At 32.4% G+C, this 20,832-nt stretch overlaps 1 protein-coding gene across 1 annotated transcript in view; it reads left to right on the top strand.

Annotated features, from left to right (window-relative positions):
• The window catches only part of LOC143048382 (3'-5' exoribonuclease HELZ2-like), a 44,496-nt gene that overhangs the window by 10,418 nt on the left and 13,246 nt on the right, over positions 1 to 20,832 (top strand). The window contains exons 2-5 of the mRNA XM_076222048.1: positions 5,044 to 5,129; positions 9,201 to 9,329; positions 11,278 to 11,415; positions 12,468 to 13,156. Coding sequence (XP_076078163.1) covers positions 5,044 to 5,129; positions 9,201 to 9,329; positions 11,278 to 11,415; positions 12,468 to 13,156 — 1,042 coding nt within the window. The remainder of the gene's footprint in view (positions 1 to 5,043; positions 5,130 to 9,200; positions 9,330 to 11,277; positions 11,416 to 12,467; positions 13,157 to 20,832) is intronic.

Below are 20,832 nucleotides of genomic sequence, written 5' to 3'. Positions count from 1 at the left end.
AAAATAAGATTTTGTTACATTTGTAGATAAAATGATATAAAAAAGCTTCGATATTTCAAGTGATTTAATAAATTCAAATTCAAGGAAAGGATCTACCACATTTCAATTATTGGCTCCTTTTTATCTCTGCATGTATATTGTAATTTAATTAGAACTAACTAGTTCTTGAATTGAATTTCAAACCTAAGGTTTTGAAACCATCTGTCCGTATAATCGGAAGGGATCTTCTTAGTTATTTTTTTTTCTTTCAATCCATGTTTCTTTGGTTTTGATCAAATTTACAGTTCTCAAAATCGTTAAAGGAATTCAATACAATTGAAGTAAAAAAATATATCTTTCAGAAATCAAATGGTATCATCAGCCTACTGTGAAATCATTATTTCAATGTCCCCCATTTTTATACTATATATCTGATTATTCTTAAGAATACTTATTGTCAGTAGTTCCATGGCCCAAAAAAAATAATAGAAGGACACAAATGACACCCTCGTCAAACACCTCTCTCAGCTTTGAAATAAATAGAACTAAATCCATTATTTAACGACAAGACTAGATATATTTAGGCAAAAAGTTCAGACCAATTTCCGGAATTTGTTACTAAAATTAAAACAAACCGATGACTTTTGAATAAATTTCAATTCTAGCGTATCAAACGCCTTTCCAAATCGACTGGTAATACAATATCTGGATAATTCTTCAATGTAGTACACAATATGATATTAGCAATGAGTCGTATATGTTCACCAATGTATTTACCAACCGCATATTCCGTTTCATTAGGGTCTTAATTTAATATAAAATTTGACATATTTTATTCTTTCTGCCATAACTTTGGCTAATAATTTGTATTCAAACTTAAAACAGAAAGAGTGTACTGTCTTTATCTTTCTTATAATAATAGTCAAAATACCCCATCTTTGGTTGATTGAGATGGCTCCGGTCTCGAGAGAATAGTCATAGTAAACCCATCATAGATACCTGAATTGAAATTAAGTACTTGTGCAAGAAGCGCGTTTCATCTACAAAGGACTCATGAGTGACACTTGAATCTAAAAAATGTTTTATGGTAAAATAAAATACGCAATTGAAGAGCATTGAGGACCAAACACTACTGAAACGTTTTGGCGAATAAAGCTAAGGTAATCTATTCCCGAGGTAGAAAAAGCCATAGCATTTCAATCTTTGTTTAGAATTTTTCTTGTGACATAATTTTATGTCAATTACAACTAATGTGTTAATATATTTATTTTTAGATTTGCGTTTTTCTAATGAATGACAAGAAGTATTTTTGATTTTTTTTCATTGCCTTCGTAATGCTCGGCATGTGATCGTATAGTAGCCCCTCTGGTTATATTATTTACTATTTTCTCTATAAAATCTGCTTTAACAATATTTAATTCAATCAGAAGGGTAATAACTTCTATAACTAAATATGTACGAGAGAGAATTTTCTGAATTTCAACATGCCGTTTATTTTTAACTGGACTATATTTCCCGTAATTTCATGTTTTTATACTTGGAACATTTGACGGTTGCGCCTCTTAATTCACTTTTGATGGTATTTAATTTCAAATGTTTATTTTCTAAATTGTGATATTTATTATAACATATTCTGATATAATATTTATAATTATTTCACATAATTCTCATCTGGTAGTAAAACTGAGTTGAAATTCTAGCAGTCAGTACCTCTGTCACTATAAACGATTTAGTGTAAATTTAAGAAAATTATGATTTTTTTATAAGTTTTTCTTGATCGGACAATGGATTTTTGTTAATATAAAAAAGAAGATGTGGTATGATTGCCAATGAGACAACTGCCCACATGAGACCAAAATGACACAGACATTAACAGCTATAGGTCACCGTACGGCCTTCAACAATGAGCAAAGCCCATACCGCATAGTTAGCTATAAAAGGCCCCTATAAGACAACGTAAAACAATTCAAACAAGAAAACTAACGGCCTTATTTATATATAAAAAAAATGAACGAAAAACAAATATGTAACACATAAACAAACGACAACCACTGAATTACAGGCTCCTGACTTTGGACAGGGACATACATAAATAATGTGGCGGGTTTAAACATGTTAGCGGGATCCCAACCCTCCTCCTAACCTGGGACAGTGGTATAACAGTACAACACAAGAACGAAGTATAAAAATCAGTTGAAAAAGGCTTAACTCATCAGATGGACAAAAATACAAGTGAACGTGACCGGGTACTTATACATCCCGATACAAAAAGACACAATAAACAGATCTGAGAGTACTCACAGTTATCTGACAGCTAGTTCAAAGCCACTTACAACTAATAAAAAAAATCATGCATCTAAGACTAAACTATCAATCCGTACACATCAAACATCGAATGGAGTTAGTGTAAAGACGTCATAAACAGCCAGAGAAAAACATGACCTTGTGCAATGCCAAGTTACAGGTATCGACAGATTGTAGACCCATGAATATGTATGTGTATATAACATACTTTTAATATTTAGTTAGCTTTTAACTTACCGATAACAAAATCAATATTTATACCAATAAAAACAACATTCAATGATCTTATTACAGTGTTGCATAGGTAACCTTTTTGAATAAGGCCGTGTTCAAACCAAACGCCGTGTACAGTGAACATGTTTACATTTGGTTTAATGTAATGTACACTAGTTTCACATTAAATTTGTTCACACCCATACACCTTGTTTAGCTACCTGCACATAAGTTTTGTTCACACCCATACACCTTGTTTAGCTACCTGCACATAAGTTTTGTTCACACTTGTAAACTACATGTCATTTAAATGGTCAATACGTAGAACAGCTTTCTAATGTTCGAACAACTTTTCTAGCAGTTAGGGAACGACCATTTGACTTTAAAAAAAGGGGGTGGATTTTTCCACAATTTGATTAAAAAAAAGGGTCATACAGATGACTAGAATGAAAAAATATTCTGAATCCAAAGTTTTCCCATACATTATAGTGTAAAATTTTGAATCAGTACCATCTAAAATAAACCTAAATATAAGTTTTCGCGCGAGCAAAAATTCTGACTCAGAACACCCCCCTTTTTTTTTGGAGTAACATGGTTGCTTCTTTCAGAAAATCATTTTGGATGATTTGCAGTAGTTTACAGATGTCTCAAATACGCATTAAAACGTAGCCTGTATATGCGTTCTTACAGACGATGAAAAATAATTGCGATGTTAAGGATCACTACATTTCTATCTTTTCTGTTTGTTTCAAATAGAATTTTTTGTCCAAGGAGTAGTTGGCGAAAGGAGGGGTAATGTTGGTTTTTTTTTAATTATTTCTAACGTCTGAGATACTACACAAACAAACAATTAACTTTACCCTTTTTCAGTAATGCATTTATGAGTGAATCGTTCTTTGAGTAAAGACCAGTGGCAAATATTTCTGTCAGTGTGTACGTCCATTCGATTCGGCAAGACCTTTTCAAATGAATTATGTATTCGGCAATGATGATGGATGAGTCTTGTCTGTTTTGATAAGGCTACGTTAAGTGTTTTTATAACAAATAAATACTTCAAGTTTAGACAAATATTTCTGTAAAGATCTTTATTTATAAGTATTATAAGTATTAATTTTATACCAAAATCGTGACTTTTTTTAAATATAAATGGGAAAGTTAAAGTTCTGAATGCCTAGTTTTGTGTAAACTTAACCTACACAAGGCCTACATCGACTATCGACTGCATGTAGACAAAACATGATTTAAACTACTTGTAAACATTGTGTTTTATTAATGGGAACGTAATTATGTTTAGTTTATGTGTGAGTTGCACTAATAAAACACCGAGTTTAGGTCAATGTGAACACGGCCTAAGTTTATTTAAAGGAGCGACAAGTTAACATGGATCATTTCTAAATTTCCGGCCACGGTTAACTACATTTAAAGTGGCAGAATGCGGCCATGAAAGAAAAACAAATTATGTTGTTCCCTCCAGATACTATGTGCTATGTCGTTCCAACAAGATAGCTATCTCGTTCCCTCAAGATACTATGTCGTTCCCACAAGATAGTTATCTTTCTATAAAGATGCTATGTCGTTCCCTCAAGATACTATGTCGTTCCCTCAAGATGTAATTTTCTTTCCTCAAGATAGTTATCTTGTTCCCTCAAAATACTATGTCGTTCCCACAAGATAGTTTTCTCTTTCCTTTAAGATGATATGTCGTTCCCTCAAAATGATATGTTGTTCCCTCAAGATATCATGTCGTTCTCTCAAGTATCTTGAGGGAACGAGATAACTATCTTGTGGGAACGACAAAGTATCTTGAGGGAACGACATAGCATCTTGAGGGAACGATATAGCTATCATATGGGAACAACATAGCATCTTGAGGGAACGACATAGTATCTTGAGGGAACAACATATTTTTTTTTCTTTCATGGCCGCATTCTGCCACCGTAGTACACATTTCTGTAAAAATGAGATGTGCTATCCCATTTGAAATAAGTTTTCTTTAGGAACAACCAAACTGCAAAACCAAATCTTTATATCTATGGAAACATATAGCAAAGGTCTTAAGTAATTTATGTTAACGATATTCCTGGTTTCATAATTTACCAGTAATACATAGATTGCGTTCGGTAAAATAAAAAAAACCGTCACAACAGACACGGGCATAGCGAACGAGCTGTGAAATATAAACACCGTAAGATGGTGCCAAAGGAACATCACCATCTAAAAATTGAAAATTAACAACAGGAAACGAAAAATCGTCTCTTTTGTCGTAAGTTTTAGTGTGGAGTTTCCCGAAATATCTAAATCGAGGAAAGGACAGTTATTACCGAATACATTTGATTTATTTAATGTAAGTTCCTTGGGGTAAATCTCAGCAGTATATTGAGAAAATTTTCAATTATTCAACGAAAAAATATCATCAAGATAACTGTAAATGTTGTTGATTTTATCAATTTAAATCTATCAACCCAAAAAATAAATACTATTTTACTAAGCTTGCAAGATAATTTCGGATGTCAAATGATGCTTATTCATATCTGTTTTCTATTGCAGAAGAGTTGACATACTTCTGAATTGTCTGGATATATCAACTGACCTTGCACAAGCAATTGCATTAAACAGACAAACGAAGCCCATAGGTGAGTTGACGTGTCTTGTTTGAACTTTAATTAATGAAAGGACCAGGTCCAGTAACAATTTTGCAAAACTGCTATATTTTGGAACCAAAAAGGGGTCTTACTTGGGATTCTCCTTATAATGTTGGACCATAGCTGCTTTTGGCCAACAATATTGTTATCGTGTTACGGTGGGACTAGATTAAGCCAATCTAGAGATTGGTTTTAGACTTTTTTTATAACATTCTATAGCAAATTATATGATTAAGTGTGTGCAACTTTGTATGTTTTCCGTTTTGAATTTGATTTGGTGCGCTATGCCTTTAATTGTTTACGTGTACTAGCGGTTTTTTTAGGACATAGTCACATTCGGCACCGAAACAACCGCCATGAACGCTAGGGTTTCAATGTTCGGGGACAATGGGAAATCAATACAATTCATTTCAAGCAATGCAATACAAGGGCATAACAATCTCAGATGCACAAAAAATTCAAAAAACTAAATATAACAATGACAGAATGTGTAAAAAAGACTGCAGTAAATATTTTGTTTATTTTTTAAAGGTGTTATGGAAGAACACATTCTATTTGAAAAAGTCAAATCACGCAAATACTGAATTCCGAGTAAAATTCAAAACGGAAAATACCTAATAAAAGGGCATAATCAAATGATAAAACACATTAAACGAAAGAACAATAACTGTCATATTCCTAACTTGGCACAGGCATTTTCAAATGTAGAAAATGGTGGCTTGAACCAAATATATCTCTAACCTTTCAATTGTATGACAATCACATCAAATTCCATTATATTTACAACGATGCGTGAACAAACAGACATAATAAGAACACTTGTAAAAATATGGGTACAGCAGTCATCACCTTGTCACAATCTCAATTAGAACAAAATCAAACAAATGTTTAAAAAAGGAGCACAAACAAGCATGGTGTTTCAGTTTAAATGGTTTTACTAGTAATTGTTGGGGCCCCTTATAGCTTGCTGTTCGGTGAGAGCTTAGGCTCCGTGTTGAAGAGCGTACCTGGACTTTTCATGGTTTACTTTTATAAACTGTGACTTGGATTGAGAGTTGTCTCATTGGCACTCATTCAATATCTCACAAAACACACCAGCAAAAATGAAGGACAATAAAAACAACACATTGACGGGACGTATACGTATTGAGCCACGTCAATTAGATATCGACAAAAAATATTCCTAAAATAAGGCTAAATTTAGCTACGGTAATATATTACTGAGGTAGAAAAGCCTCAGTGAAAATGTAGTTAAAACATTCAACGTTTTGTAAACGGTGAATTTATAATAATGACCATATCAATGAGACCTCATATCAACACAGAGGTGCTGACTACTGTGCTGGTCATATAATTGGAGAATAAAACTCCACCAGCAGTGGCATCGAATCAATGGTTGTAAATAAACTCATCATAGATACCATGATTGAACATTTGTATTTGCGGCAGACACGTATTTCGTCTAAAAAAGACTCACCAGTGACGTTAAAGAGACACTACCGCTTAAATCATTGATTTGTAGGAATAACATGTTCATTTAACGTGTAATAAAGCCCGAAATTAAAGGAAATTTGACTAAGGAGGCAAATTCATAACCCTTTTTATGCACATGTGTAGAAAATAATAAACAACAAAACCATCGGCCAAGAGCTATGAATAAAATAAATCATCATAACTAGATAACAGGGTTGCATTTCTTGTACATAAAAAAAACCTGTGTTTTGTCTACACAAAAATCCTTCAATAGTGACGCACGAATAAAACTGTTTGAAAGATCAAAAAGATTTCAAAGTTGAAGGGCATGGAGGGCCTAAATTCCAAAATTCCAAAACGACCAAAATACAACTAAGGACAAAACGAGATGTTAACCACGCGTAAATGTTACAGTACGACAACAGTTGCAAAAACAAATAACGAATAATAGTAGCTAGTTGTGAAGTGGTTGTATAGAAAAAAAAACTCAATGGAGATGAATTTTTTTTATTTTACATAGTTGACAGATAATTGTTTTGAACTTCTTTGATGAAATAATTTCTTGTTCAAACTAAAGGACAGACAGACACTGAACCCTATACATGTATAACCGAAAATAAGTTCTTAGTCTTTATAGTATTCATTGGATTAAGTGATACATAAAGTCATATAATATGTATTCATAATAAGACATTTCCTCTATAAAAGAAATATGGTTGACGACAAAAAGCTGAGCAAAAAAAAAAGGAGAATAACATTATGATGTACATCTCCATACTTTTGCATATTCTGACAATTTAAAATGATTTGATCCTCTGAGAAAAAGACGTATTTGGTTGCTAGAGCCTTTTCATCACCACCCATTTTCATCTCTCACTAAAATTATCCAAAAGTATACATAGATTATAAAGTATTCTTGAATGCTGATATTAACTTGTCAGAAATCACTGTACAATATCAGAATAATGATAAAGTCATGATGTATCACATGTTTTCTTAAACTATTCGTTCGAAAATATAAAAAAACAACATATAGGTTTAAACTTCATTTGGCAAATACGACTTAACATGAATATTACTTTTCTTTAATGACATTTTTGTTATATATAGCTTCTCATACTGGTATTTTTTCATGTTCATGTTTGACTCTCAACTGTTTGTGTTTGGGCGTTTTTGATGATTTAGAAAAGTGGTTCGGACGTACGAAATTTATAAAGGGCTTTTTATGCCCTGTAGCTACCTACGATAGTAGAGGGGCATTATGTTTTCCGGCCTTTGGCTCCGTTCGTCCGTCCGTCTGTCCGTTCGTTCGTCTGTGCGTCCGTTCAAGTTTAAGTTTTTGGTCAAGGTAGTTTTTGATGAAGCTGAAGTTCAATCAACTTGAACTGAGTACACTTGTTGCTTTTGATATGATCTATCTAATTTAAAAGCCAAATTAGACTTTTGACCCGAATTGTACGGTCCACTGAACATAGAAAATGAAAGTGGAAGTTTCAGGTTAAAGTTTTTGGTCTAGGTAGTTTTTGATGAAGCTGAAGTCCCATCAACTTGAAACTTAGTACACTTGTTGCTTATGATATGATCTATCTAATTTGAAAGCCAAATTAGACTTTTGACTCGAATTTTACGATTCACTGAACGTAACAAATGAAAGTGGGAGTTTCAGGTAAAAGTGTTTGTTCAAGGTAGTTTTTTATGAAGCTGAAGTCCAATCAACTTTAAACTTAGTACACTTTTTGCTTATGATATGATCTTTCTAATTTAAAGACAAGTAAGAATTTTCAACACCAATCAACTTGAAACTTAGTACATATGTTCCCTATAGTATAATCTTTCTAATTTTATTGGCAAATTAGATTATTACCCAATTTCACGGTCCATGGAACATGGAAAAGGATAGTGCGAGTGGGGAATCCGTCTACTTTGGACACATTCTTGTTTTCCTTTACTTTGACCGTGTAAATACCATTGAGTGTGCCCTTTAATCCCCCGATGATACCATCAGCTCAGTACTCTGTGCTTCCGTACTCATATTATTCAAACATACTTTTATCAAAATCTTCGTTGCTACATTTTTTATGGATTTTTTTTTTAACTTCTTCATGCAAAATTTACCTTAGATAACTAAAATATTTATTCCTTATGATCATCATGCTTCTAACATAGTCTTCATTTTGTTAAAACCTTGTCTTTCAATTCTAAGTTTGAGAATTAATTCAGGATTACAGTCATTACAGAACAGCGCTTTGAACGCACGATTTTTTTTTATTTTCTATTTATATTTTCCCAAATTTAGTTTGACATGCCCACTACGTCCCGAAACCACCTCTGTTATCATAACTCCTCCTATTTAATTATAAATGAATATACTTTAATTCCTTGTAGAGTATGATCCAACATTGTCGACGAATACATAATATGCTATAATATTCTCGTTAAACCCATTCAATGATGAACTTCGGTCGTAAAATTTTCATACGTGTATAATTATGTATACATGAATATATAATTGCTTTGTCATAGGAAGCAATTTGTAATTGTTAATCTGGCTATAAATACATATCTCTTTTTTTTTATTTAAAATTATAGATGAAGATCATACAAAGGCCATTTCCAGTGACGATATTGATATTAGTTTACCATGGAACAATGAACAACAGACTAAGGCTATTCATCTAGCTCTACGATCAAGTTTTAGCCTAATACATGGGCCACCAGGTATGAAAATATAAAATATAAAACAAACATTTTGATAAAAAAGAATTAACCAATTCATTGAATATCAACATGATAAAAATAAGGAGATTTGGTAATGATTGTCAATTGACAAAAAAAGGTTAAATAATTAATGTGTGAACAATTACAAGTAGCTCACTGTTAGATCCTCAAATATGAAAATCACTGGAACACTGGAAAAAATAAAAATAAAAAAACAACGGCATAATTTATACTACAACAATAAACAAAACAAAATTACAGACAAGCAATCAACTATACATACAAGATAACAGGCTCTTGGCTTTAACCTAGCACGCACTCAACATTTCAACTAACCTGGTTTAGTAGTATACACTTAAGCAGACTGAAGAAATCCGTTTAAAGTTTTTGATTTAACTGATACTACATATATTGACAAAAAGCAAAAAACAGCAGCCGGTAAATCTTTTTCCTAGGTAGATATACTACCGACCTGGCTTGAAATTAGCATAAATCCTTTGTAAATGTCATTCAAACATTCTTTTGTTACACCAGGCGTTTCAATCAATCATAAACTAAAGAAACGTTTAGCTTATATACTAACAAGGGGTTTTGTATTCTATTAAATATCAAGTTTAAAACATGCATTGCACAAAGTCGTGTTTTTTCTGTGATTGTTTATGACGTCTATACATTTATAAACTGTATCCCTGTCGTGTAATGTTGTAATTTTAATGTTATAATTATCTTAACCATTAAAGCGCGAGGTTTGGCATGCCACAAAACTATGTTCAACCTATCATTTTTCATTAAATGCCCTGTACCAAGTCAGGAAAATGTCCATTTTTTCCATTATAGTTCGTTTCTGTGGGTGTTACATTTTGAAATTGTGTTTCTGTTGCGTCGTAGTTCTCTCATACTTGATACGTTTCCTTCAGTTTTAGTTTGTAACCCGGATTAGTTTTTTACTCTATCGATTTATTTCGAACAATGATATACTACTGTTGCCATTATTTTCACTAAATCCATTGGATGTTGGATGTGTACTGATTGATACTTTAGTCTTAGATGCATGTTTTTTTTATTAGTTGCTAGTGGCTTGCACTAGCTGTCAGAAAACATTGAGTACTCTCAAATCTGTTCCCAGTGGATTTTTGTTGTTGCTGGGAATTACAAGTAACCGACCACGTCCACTTGTATGTTTTGTCCATCTGATGATTTAAGCCTTTTTCAACTGATTTGTATAGTTCGTTGTTATGTTGTACTGTTATACCTCTGCCCTAGGTTATGGGAGGGTTAGGATCCCGCAACCGTGTTTATGCGACTGTCCCAAGTCAGGAGCCTCTGGCCTTTGTTAGTCTTGTATTATTTTAATTTTAGTTTCTTGTGTACACTTTGGAAATTAGTATGGCGTTCATTATCACTGAACTAGTATATATTTGTTTAGGGGCCAGCTGAAGGACGCCTCCGGGTGCAGGAATTTCTCGCTACATTGAAGACCTGTTGGTGACCTTCTGCTGTTTTTTTTAATAGGTCGGGTTGTTGTCTCTTCCCCATTTCCATTCCCAATTTTGATTTTATTAAACCACCCACATTAGGTATTTATGTGCCTGTCCCAAGTCAGGAGCCTGTAATTTCAGTAATTGCCGTTTGTTTATGTGTTAAATATTTGTTTGTCGTTCATTTTTCGTATATAAATAAGGCCGTTAGTTGACTCGTTTGAATTGTTTTACATGACATTGTCATTTAGGGGCCTTTTTTAACTGACTATGCGGTATGGACTTTGCTCGTTGTTGACCTGTAGTTGTTAATATCTGTGTCATTTTTGTCTCTTGTGGGCAGCTGTCTCATTGACAATCATTCAACATCTTCTCTTTTATATTTATAGTTATACTGACTAGTTAAAGTGATGTTTTGTAACGTACATATAATTTAAACCATTATTAGTTAATCTTTTGAACTATTATAGGTACTGGAAAGACAAATGTAGGAATCAAACTTATATGTTTGTTTAATGAAATAAACAAACAGATTGAAAAGAATGGTGGTGATAGAATGCAAATACTTTTTTGCGGTCCGTCAAATAAATCAGTAGACCTTGTTGCTTGTGAGTATATTCGAGTACTAGTAGTGTATCTTTTTATCAATACATGGTAAAACCCAAACATGGAATGTTCAATCTTCGAGTTTCCTTCAGGCATTCAACAATGATAATTGGTGTCAAAGTAAGGTCGGAATGGGATCCAACCAGGAACCTTTGTGTTAGTTTTCCGATGAACTAACAACTACACCACGACTCCCTATCTATCTGTGTTAAAGTTATAGTTCATGATATTTTTGTTCATGAGATTTTGTTCATAGATGTGTCTTGAATACCCAAGGGGTCCTGATACAAAAAGGTTATCTTGACCTACATTTTACATATAAGTGACTGATTAAAGTTTGCCTTAGAGTCCATATCTGAGATACAACTCGCGGAGAAATAATTTTTTGTCAGTAGATGTTTGTGTAATAGTCAGAATCCAGGCACCTACAAAAATGTCATCTTGACATAAAATCTATTAATGAGGAAATTAGTGCGTGCACCAATGAACTCTCTTGTGTTTGTATTGAAGTTAGTTTGATTAGAACCACATATGAAAAGAGGAACCACTTGAGGTATGTGGATGATATTTGGTGTTTGTCCAATTGCTATATAACCAGTGTAATTTTCTCACAAAACAGTTGGTTCAAAAGTTTTGAAATTTTTTTATTTTGTTAAAGGGTAAAAAAAATACATTGCCAACATTTTATGAAATTTTAACGAGCCAAATTAATTTTAGTGAAAGTGTTGGGTACCACCTTAAACCAGTCTTATATTTTTTTTTCTGTACTTGTAGTAAGATTAAGGTCATAGGCTATCGCTTCTAGATATATCCCCTGAGAACTTGTGCAAAAATTAACAAAATATACGACAACGGTTGTTACCAGCCTATATTTATTTTTGTTACCTTATTTTGTATTTAATAGCTAATGCAAGTTAACAGACATAAAAAAAACTATTGCATGTTGTTTAAAAAAGTCCAACTAGTACATCGACGTAGAATTTAATAGTGTTATTTGTTTTCTGTTAACAAAGTTGAAAGCATATTTACTTATAAATAATTTTCTTATTTGCAGCTCGCTTTCTTAGAATTGCAGAAAAAAAGGAAAAAATGCCTACAATTGCACGTTTGTATGGTAACTCAATCGAAAACTTAAACTATCCGATACCTGGGAGAGTTTTTTCTACAGAACGAACGAAAACAGATAATACAGCAGATTATCGTTTGAAAGATGTATCACTTCATCACTTGATTAGAAAACCGGACAAACCATTCTCAGAAAAAATTCAATCCATGTATAAAGAACTCACTCAAACATTTGCTGAGGTTACAACGACGATGTCAGATAAAATAAAAACAAAAACACCAGCTAGAAAAGAGAAAAACGAGGTAAAACAGGTTGTTGATATGGAAACATTAAAAGACTACAATCAACTTGTAATCGATGCCACTATTGAGGAATTGAAGCGTTATGATGTAATATTCTGTACAACAGCTATGTCCACTGATTCAAAGCTGCTGAGAGGAACGGACGGTAGAATTTATCAAGTCATTATTGACGAAAGTGGTATGTGTACAGAACCAGAGTGCATGTCAACAATAATAGCTACAAAAGCAAAACAAGTCGTTTTGATTGGTGACCACAAACAGTTGCAGCCAGTTGTAGTTTGTCCCCAGGCACGCCAACTTGGTCTACAGAAATCTTTATTTGAAAGATACAAGACCGATTCACATTTTGTGCCATTAACAACACAATACCGAATGGTAATGTATAAAATTACTTATTGATATTTAAATTGTTTAACAAATAAATAGAGATATACACAATAGTTTTAAATAGATTTACCTGGAATTCGCGAACTAACTGAATAAGTTAATACAACATTTATTCACTAGTGTTTCAATATTTAAGAAGAAAGTGCGGTATGATTGTCAATGAGTCATATCCAATAGAGGCAAAATAACGTTCGTCGTAGATGTTAGCAAATAAAGATCGCCATACGTTCTTTCATAATGAGAAAAATCTATAACTAACAGTAAGGCCTGACATGACTCATGATTAACAATTAAAATACTAAAAGTAATGTACTGTCTATTTACAAACAATTAAAGTAGGTGTGTGTGCCCCAAAAAGGTTTTGAACGAAAGTCTACAAAAAATAACATTTAGCCTTTTAACTGCATTATCATTTCAGCAGGATACCCAGATGTCTTTGACATTTATGCGAAAAAGAAAAAAAATAACAACACATACTATTATTTTTTCGTTAAATAATCAACAATTTTCTAATTATACTTCAAATTTACACATTTTCGTTCCATATACTGTTAGTAGTTTTTTTCCGACTGAACGCTTGTTCCTTTGACACCATCTTGCTATGTTTATATATCACAAATCGTTCGCTATGCTTTTGTCTGTTATGGCGTGATTAGTGTCTTTACAGTAGCTGTCAGTAACTGCGAGTACCTCAAAACTTTAGTGTCTTTTTGTTACTCGAAAGTAAATAAACATGTCCAATTGCATGTTTACTCTGTGTTTTTGTTAAACATATTTCTATTTGTATCAATCTGATGAGTTAATAATGTTTAACTGATTTGCATAGTTTGTTCCTATTTTGTACTGTAAAATACTGTCCAAGATTAGAGGGTTCGGCGCCGGTTAACATATTTAATCACGCCATATTTTGAAAGTGCCTGTGCTAAGTCAAAACCCTGTCGTTTGCTTTTGTGTTAATATTTGTTTTTGTTGAACTGTATATTTTTGAACATTAAGGAGGCTGTTAGTTTTCTCGTTTGAAATGTTTGACATTTGTCATAAAGGTACCTTTTATAACTGACTATTCGGTATGGGCTTTGATCCTTGTTGAAAGAGTTGTCTCATTGCTTTATTATGACGACATATTAAAGAAGACGATGCTGTATGATTGACATCAATCCGCAGGATAACAATTGAAGTTGATATAATAACAAGTGACAAAGAAAACCGCTACCGTATAGTATAAGCAGGCAAAAAGAACAAAAAATTGTCCTTGCTTCAATACAATATGTGAATAGGTTGATAAAAAATATTTAGTTTTTAAATAATTTTGATATTTCTAGAATTCGTTGTAGGCTTACGGTCGATCTTAGTTATTTCATCTAGATAAGACTACAGTGCATACCAGTAAAAGTCTAAAATGGCCAATATGTTTAATAGATTGTACTGATGTTTACTCGTCTAGTATGAATAGGTCTGAAATTTACTTGATATTACTCGACTGTAGTCTGAACCATACTTAACAGTCTGAACTTGTACTGGACCCTTACTGAACCAGTACAGAACCATTTTATACATGTACGCGTCTGAACCATGCTCAACCTATTCTGAACAATACTCGACCTAGTATGAAACATATTCGACTACGTTTTAACCATCGTCGACACAAACAATTGAATCTATCTATCTATCTATTGTATTTCATCAATTTAGGAACTGCTAACAACAGCTTTTTCCCGTGGCTAGAAAGGACAAGGTACGATAAGCATCAGAGAACGGCCCCCTAATTTCGTTCAAATTAAAAGTGACCTGCCATTAATTATAATACATTATTTTTAAAGTTTAAAACCTATATTTTTGTAAACATCAATAGATTTTTCAACTTCCGCTGATATTATTCATGCTCTGTTGCTGTAAAGACCTCAAGATTCGCGAATAAGCCAGAAAAATGGCAGTTTCTAAACCTTTTTCTGCATTTTAAACTATGAGCGTACCTACGACCCACGATCATATTTATACCAGACATTCCTTGTACATAAATGTTGATGCAGTTCAAATATTTTAGTGGGTCGTAAGTACGCTCATAGTTAAAAATTCAAAAAAGTGACAAAAATCGTCGGTAGTTATTGAATCATCGAAATTTTTAACCGAATTTCGGACCGGAGATGATTTCCGGTATTTACTGGATCCGACGGAAATGTATTCATGGTACGCTATAATAATGGCTAGTTTCTTCAGGACGAAAAATAAACGTATTTGAGACAGGAAAACAGGATATTCCTGTATAATTCATTATTCTTGAATTTAAAGTGACATTTTAGCAGACCGTCGAAATTTGACCCAAATTAGACGGAACTGTGACAAACTTCAGAGAAATTCTGGGAACGTAATTGTGAATGAATATAATAACTGGTTCATACTCAAACAGTGCATATACTTATTTTGTTTCATAATTGACGAAATCGTCGCCCTGGAATGTTTTAATCTCCGATGACACTTTTGTGAAAAGTGCTTTCTTTCACGTCCGCATTTCTACCAAGTATGGCATGCCAAGTTAACATTTTAGACAATCATTTAATATAAATACAGATGGCGATGGCGAAATAAACTACAGAACTGTGAATAATAACATACATTGTAATTTATATGACATAAGAAGACACCATGTGACAATTTTAATTAGTTAATTGTGTAAGTATAACAATAATCAAGAATAAACAAAACTATCCAACACTTTTATGATCTAAATTATCATGTATCTTGAGTTATGTTTTGGTCATGGTGTTGAATTTATTGGACTTATTATTTGTAATTGTCATCCGCCTTCCCGTTGTTCTATCTTGACGACAACGCGTGCTACTTCGTATTTCTTGTTTGCAAATCATTCTCTACATATCTTTTCATTAAAATTTGCATGCATAAAGTATTTGTCACTGGACGGTCAGGAAACAACATTCAATCAATCATATGTCTTCTTAAATAACAGCACTACATGTAGAATGAATTTAAACATATTCAAAAGAATAAAAATAAGTATTGAATATGAAAGGAATAAAACGCATCATAATTAAAGACATCTTGATTGTAAGACGTGTGTTTCGCATACAAAAGACTCATCAGTGACGGTCGAATAAAAAAATGTCAAAATACCATAAAAGGCTCAATATTCCGATTTTTTTTTTGCGATATACAGCTAATAAAGTTTATTTATTCCTGCATATATTATCCGTAGTTTTTGCAAACAATATAAAGTTTTGTAAACAGTTAATTCATATAATTGACTATTTTAATAAAAATTCATGTTTACACAAAGTGCTAACTTTTGGACATCGTGTTGCTGCATGGGTTGTTTGTTTCATTAATTTTTATTGTGCTATAGCTAAAAAGGTTACAGTCCACAGGAAGACATATTACCCTAACTTGACACTCCGATCCAACTAGTCTTTGTTCTTACCCCTTAATGCCAATTGATTAACGGAAATCAGCAAATACCAATTTTTGAGTCTTAGGTTTGACCAGGCCGGTGTCAGAACCCACGATATCAGGCGTTTTAATTCATTTATTATATTTATTTAATTGTACAATGAATTAATAAAAGGGTGCATACTGTAAGAATCCATCTTATATGAATCCACGCTTAAACATACACATCCACCCAAAAGAAATAGTTTTTGCAACATATATAGAAATAAGAAGATGTGGTATGAGTGCCAATGATACTACTCTCCTTCCAGGACACAACATGTAAAAAGTAAACAATTATAGGTCAAAGTACGACCTTTAACACAGAGCTTTGGCTTACACCGACCAGCAAGCTATCAAGGACACACAAGTGACTAATGTAGCAATTCAAACAGGAAAACCAACGGTTTAATCTTTATATAAAAAAAAAACTAGAAACGAGGAACACGTATGAACCACAACAACCACCGAACAGGTTCCTTACTTGTTGCAAACAAACACAGCATGTGAAAACGTTTAAACAGGCGACAACCTTCACCCTAACCCGAACTTATATACTTTTATTAGTAACTTGCATGTCCAATTATAACTGTAGTTCATTTTGATAAACAAATTACAAAAACACAAAAACAAAACGAAACAATACAAAATGCAACTTAATCACATACATGCATTTTACATGATATTTCACAAATCATTTGACACTGACAGGAAAATGAAAACATTTTTCGTCATTGCCAGTATCCACATCATAATTACAGATAACAAAAATGTTCCATAGATATAGGAAGATGTGTTGTGAGTGTCAATGATACAACTCTCCATCCAAATAACAATTTATAAAAGTAAACCATAATAGGTCAATGTACGGCCTTTAACACGGGGCCTTGGCTCACAACGAACAACAAGCTATAAAGGGCCCCAAAATTACTACTGTAAAACCATTCAAACCATAGTCCATTTCATCGTGAAAGAAACATCAGTTTATTCTGTTCTCAGTTTTCACTTGTTTTTGTCAATTTTCCCTGGCTTCCAAGATGAAATGAATGGATACATTATGTTAAACATAACTATTCTTCTTCTTTTTTGGAATTTTATTCTCATACACACTTGTCCGGGTCTACACTTATTTAGTTTTTATACATTGACTTATGATATTTGGCATACAGTGTATAGCCATGACTCAGATATCATAACAGTCTAATATCATTATGACATTTACCGTTGATCTCAAGGTACAATTAATTGACCTTTAACTTTCATGGTTAAATGATTGTCCAACCCTTAAACCATATATATATATATATTCTTACAGGCTATGCCATTTTTTTTACTGCACAATAGGATTAATTTCTTAGGTCAATTAATGCCTCGTTAATAACTTCAAAAATGGTTTAAACCCCCCCCCCCTTTTTGCCTTGATAAGTCGTTTCTAATTCACTATAGGTTTTGTACCCATGCAGAGGACACATTCCTATTCCAACCCCTACATCATATTAATTCGTAATTGCCTGGATTAGACATTTTATTCCACACAATGTGAATTATGTCTGTATGTGGTACAAGTCACGTCTCTTTGATTCCATTAACTGTTAAGTATCTTTGAAAGCTGTTCAAACTCATCTCAAATTATTAAATCCTATATATTCTTGTTTTCATGAAAAAACTTTCACATTGAAAGTCAAACAAAGGTGTTGTAGTGGTCTACAATTTAAAAAAAATGTTTGCTGTTGCTAAGCAAGATGTGGGATTCTATACTCGATATAGAATTCGTCCAAAAAATAATGATAATCTAGATGTTTATATTATAGTGTAACACCGTATTAGGAAGTATATTCCTAAAAAATAACTAAGTTCATACTTCAAAAAATATAAAGAACCTATTATTGCATGGTTGATATGCACTTGTTATGTATCTTAGTTGTTGATCAGCGTGTAGTGACCTACAATTGAACTAAGTGTTCATTTCTAACTAAACATGTTCACAAACAGACAATCTGCATTGCATTCAATTTAATTTGTTCAATATAATGACTAATTGATTTGTAGTTGGCTTTAATTCAAACATGTTTTGCTGTTGCTAAGCAACACTTGTGTTGCTATGCTCAATACGAAATTTGTAAAGAATAAAAAAGATGTATATGAAAAAATATTGGAATGAAACTCCAAATGGAAAGAAAAATCTTCAAACAACTGCTTAATTCATACTTAAGAGTGGCAAGCACCAATTTTTTAACCGTTGCTAGGCAACATTTCTGTTGCCAAGGTTGTTTTAAACATATAATAAACAAATTCAAAGGGTATTTTCATTTGTGACTTCAAGTTCTTCTTGGACAAACAATATTATTTGCAAATATTTAAATTTTTACTGATAAAGCAATTATTATGTGATAATTTTCATTCTTAATAAAAACCGTTGCTAGGCAACCTTCCTTTCACCGGAACACAATAAAATCATTATTTTTTCAAGTGTCTACACTAAGACCATCATTGATATTAATATAAACTTATTTGGAGAGGGGGCCAAAAATAGCCCTTATCATACCTTGTCCTTTAACAACATAACATGAAAATTTATTTAATATAACATTGAAACAAAAATTCACAATGAACAAAATATAACTTCAACTCCATATTTATCAACACTTACATATATATATAAAAATCACGTTTAAAATAAAAATTAAGCAAGCTGATAAAATAATTTTAAAACTTAATTGTGACTAATACTTTAAATGCTACTTAATTTTTTTTTGGGATATTTCAAATAAATTTGATGGTTACTGGACAATGTTCGCTCTTACCTTGAGCCTAGTATAGATTTGTTGTGTCAGTTGAGTTTTATCAAAACATATATAAAACAGCCTAATAAATTGTAACAAAATACTCTTTTATTTTGTTAAACAAAAAAATTAATGTAATCCGGATAGAACTTCTATAGACAATCATTGATAACCTTTTGAAAATGGAAATGGAGTTACAGTAAAAAATTATTTTAATGAATTTTATACATTTTTGGTCAAAATTTAAGACATGGCATATAAGAAGCACTTTGATAAGGTTTATTTACTTCAGTGCATGTATGTGTTATACAGGTAAAAAAATAGCCCTTTTTAAACTCGATCGAGTATTACTTGTCTGAGAACTCAAAAGGCCTTGCGATGTAAGTTAAACAGGATGTTGCAAGTTTGAATGAACGGTATTTATAATTTAAAACTCCCTGATCACGTGTGTTTTTTTAATGAGTTTGCCCTAAGCAGGAGGTAAAGACTTCACCACCAATCAGAAGAACAAATCTATTTATTTCTTTATTTTTCTTATCCTATTCTGATATATATATATATATATATATATATAATTTTCTGTGACTGTATCTTACATTAATTTGTAGGATCCTTTACTATAGATAATTTAGCTGATCTGTAACAATAACATCTTCATGCCTTATATATCATGTGATGTAGTACGCCGCTTGATTGAAACTAACGTGGAAAGGTAACACATGCCCACCGAAAGCTCTTTTTTTGAGAGCCCAGGTGGTCGTGTGGTCTTGCGGGACGGCTGAAGTGCAGGCGATTTGGTGTCACGATATCACAGTAGCATGGGTTCGAATCCCGGCGAGGGAAGAACCAAAAAAATTGCGAAAGCAAATTTACAGATCTAACATTGTTGGGTTGATGTTTAGACGAGTTGTATATATATATATATATATATATATAAATGTCAGCAGGGTTAAAGAACATCAGTTGTTCGACCTGTTAGTCAAATGCGTTTTGTTTAAATATACTTTTTCACTCTTTTGGTCTTTTGGAAAATGTTGTTTGTGCTGTTTTTAGACCCTTCTACAACGAAATTTGTTTGACATGCACACGTATAAAAATTGCGGTTTTTATCCAACGCAGTCATAGGTTTGAACGTAGTTTTCAATTTAGACTCGTAAATATATATATTTATATATATAGGGAAGAACCAAAAATTTGCGAAAGGAAATTTACAAATCTAACATTGTTGGGTTGATGTGTAGACGAGTTATATATTATATAATATATCCAAAAGTATAATAGATTTACTTCTAATATAAGGTTAAACAATTTCAGTGATTTCGTTTGCTGTAGATACCTCATTAAAAAGATAATTATATAACTATTGTATGTAACCATACACCCTTAGTAGTTTTTTTTTTAATTTCGGAACATTGAGTTAATAAAAATAACAAATGATAC

The sequence above is a fragment of the Mytilus galloprovincialis genome, chromosome 10 (assembly GCF_965363235.1).
Source record: "Mytilus galloprovincialis chromosome 10, xbMytGall1.hap1.1, whole genome shotgun sequence".
Classification (NCBI taxonomy): domain Eukaryota; kingdom Metazoa; phylum Mollusca; class Bivalvia; order Mytilida; family Mytilidae; genus Mytilus; species Mytilus galloprovincialis.
The sequence above is the reverse complement of the archived record's forward strand: the minus strand, read 5'-3'. Positions and strand labels throughout refer to the sequence as shown.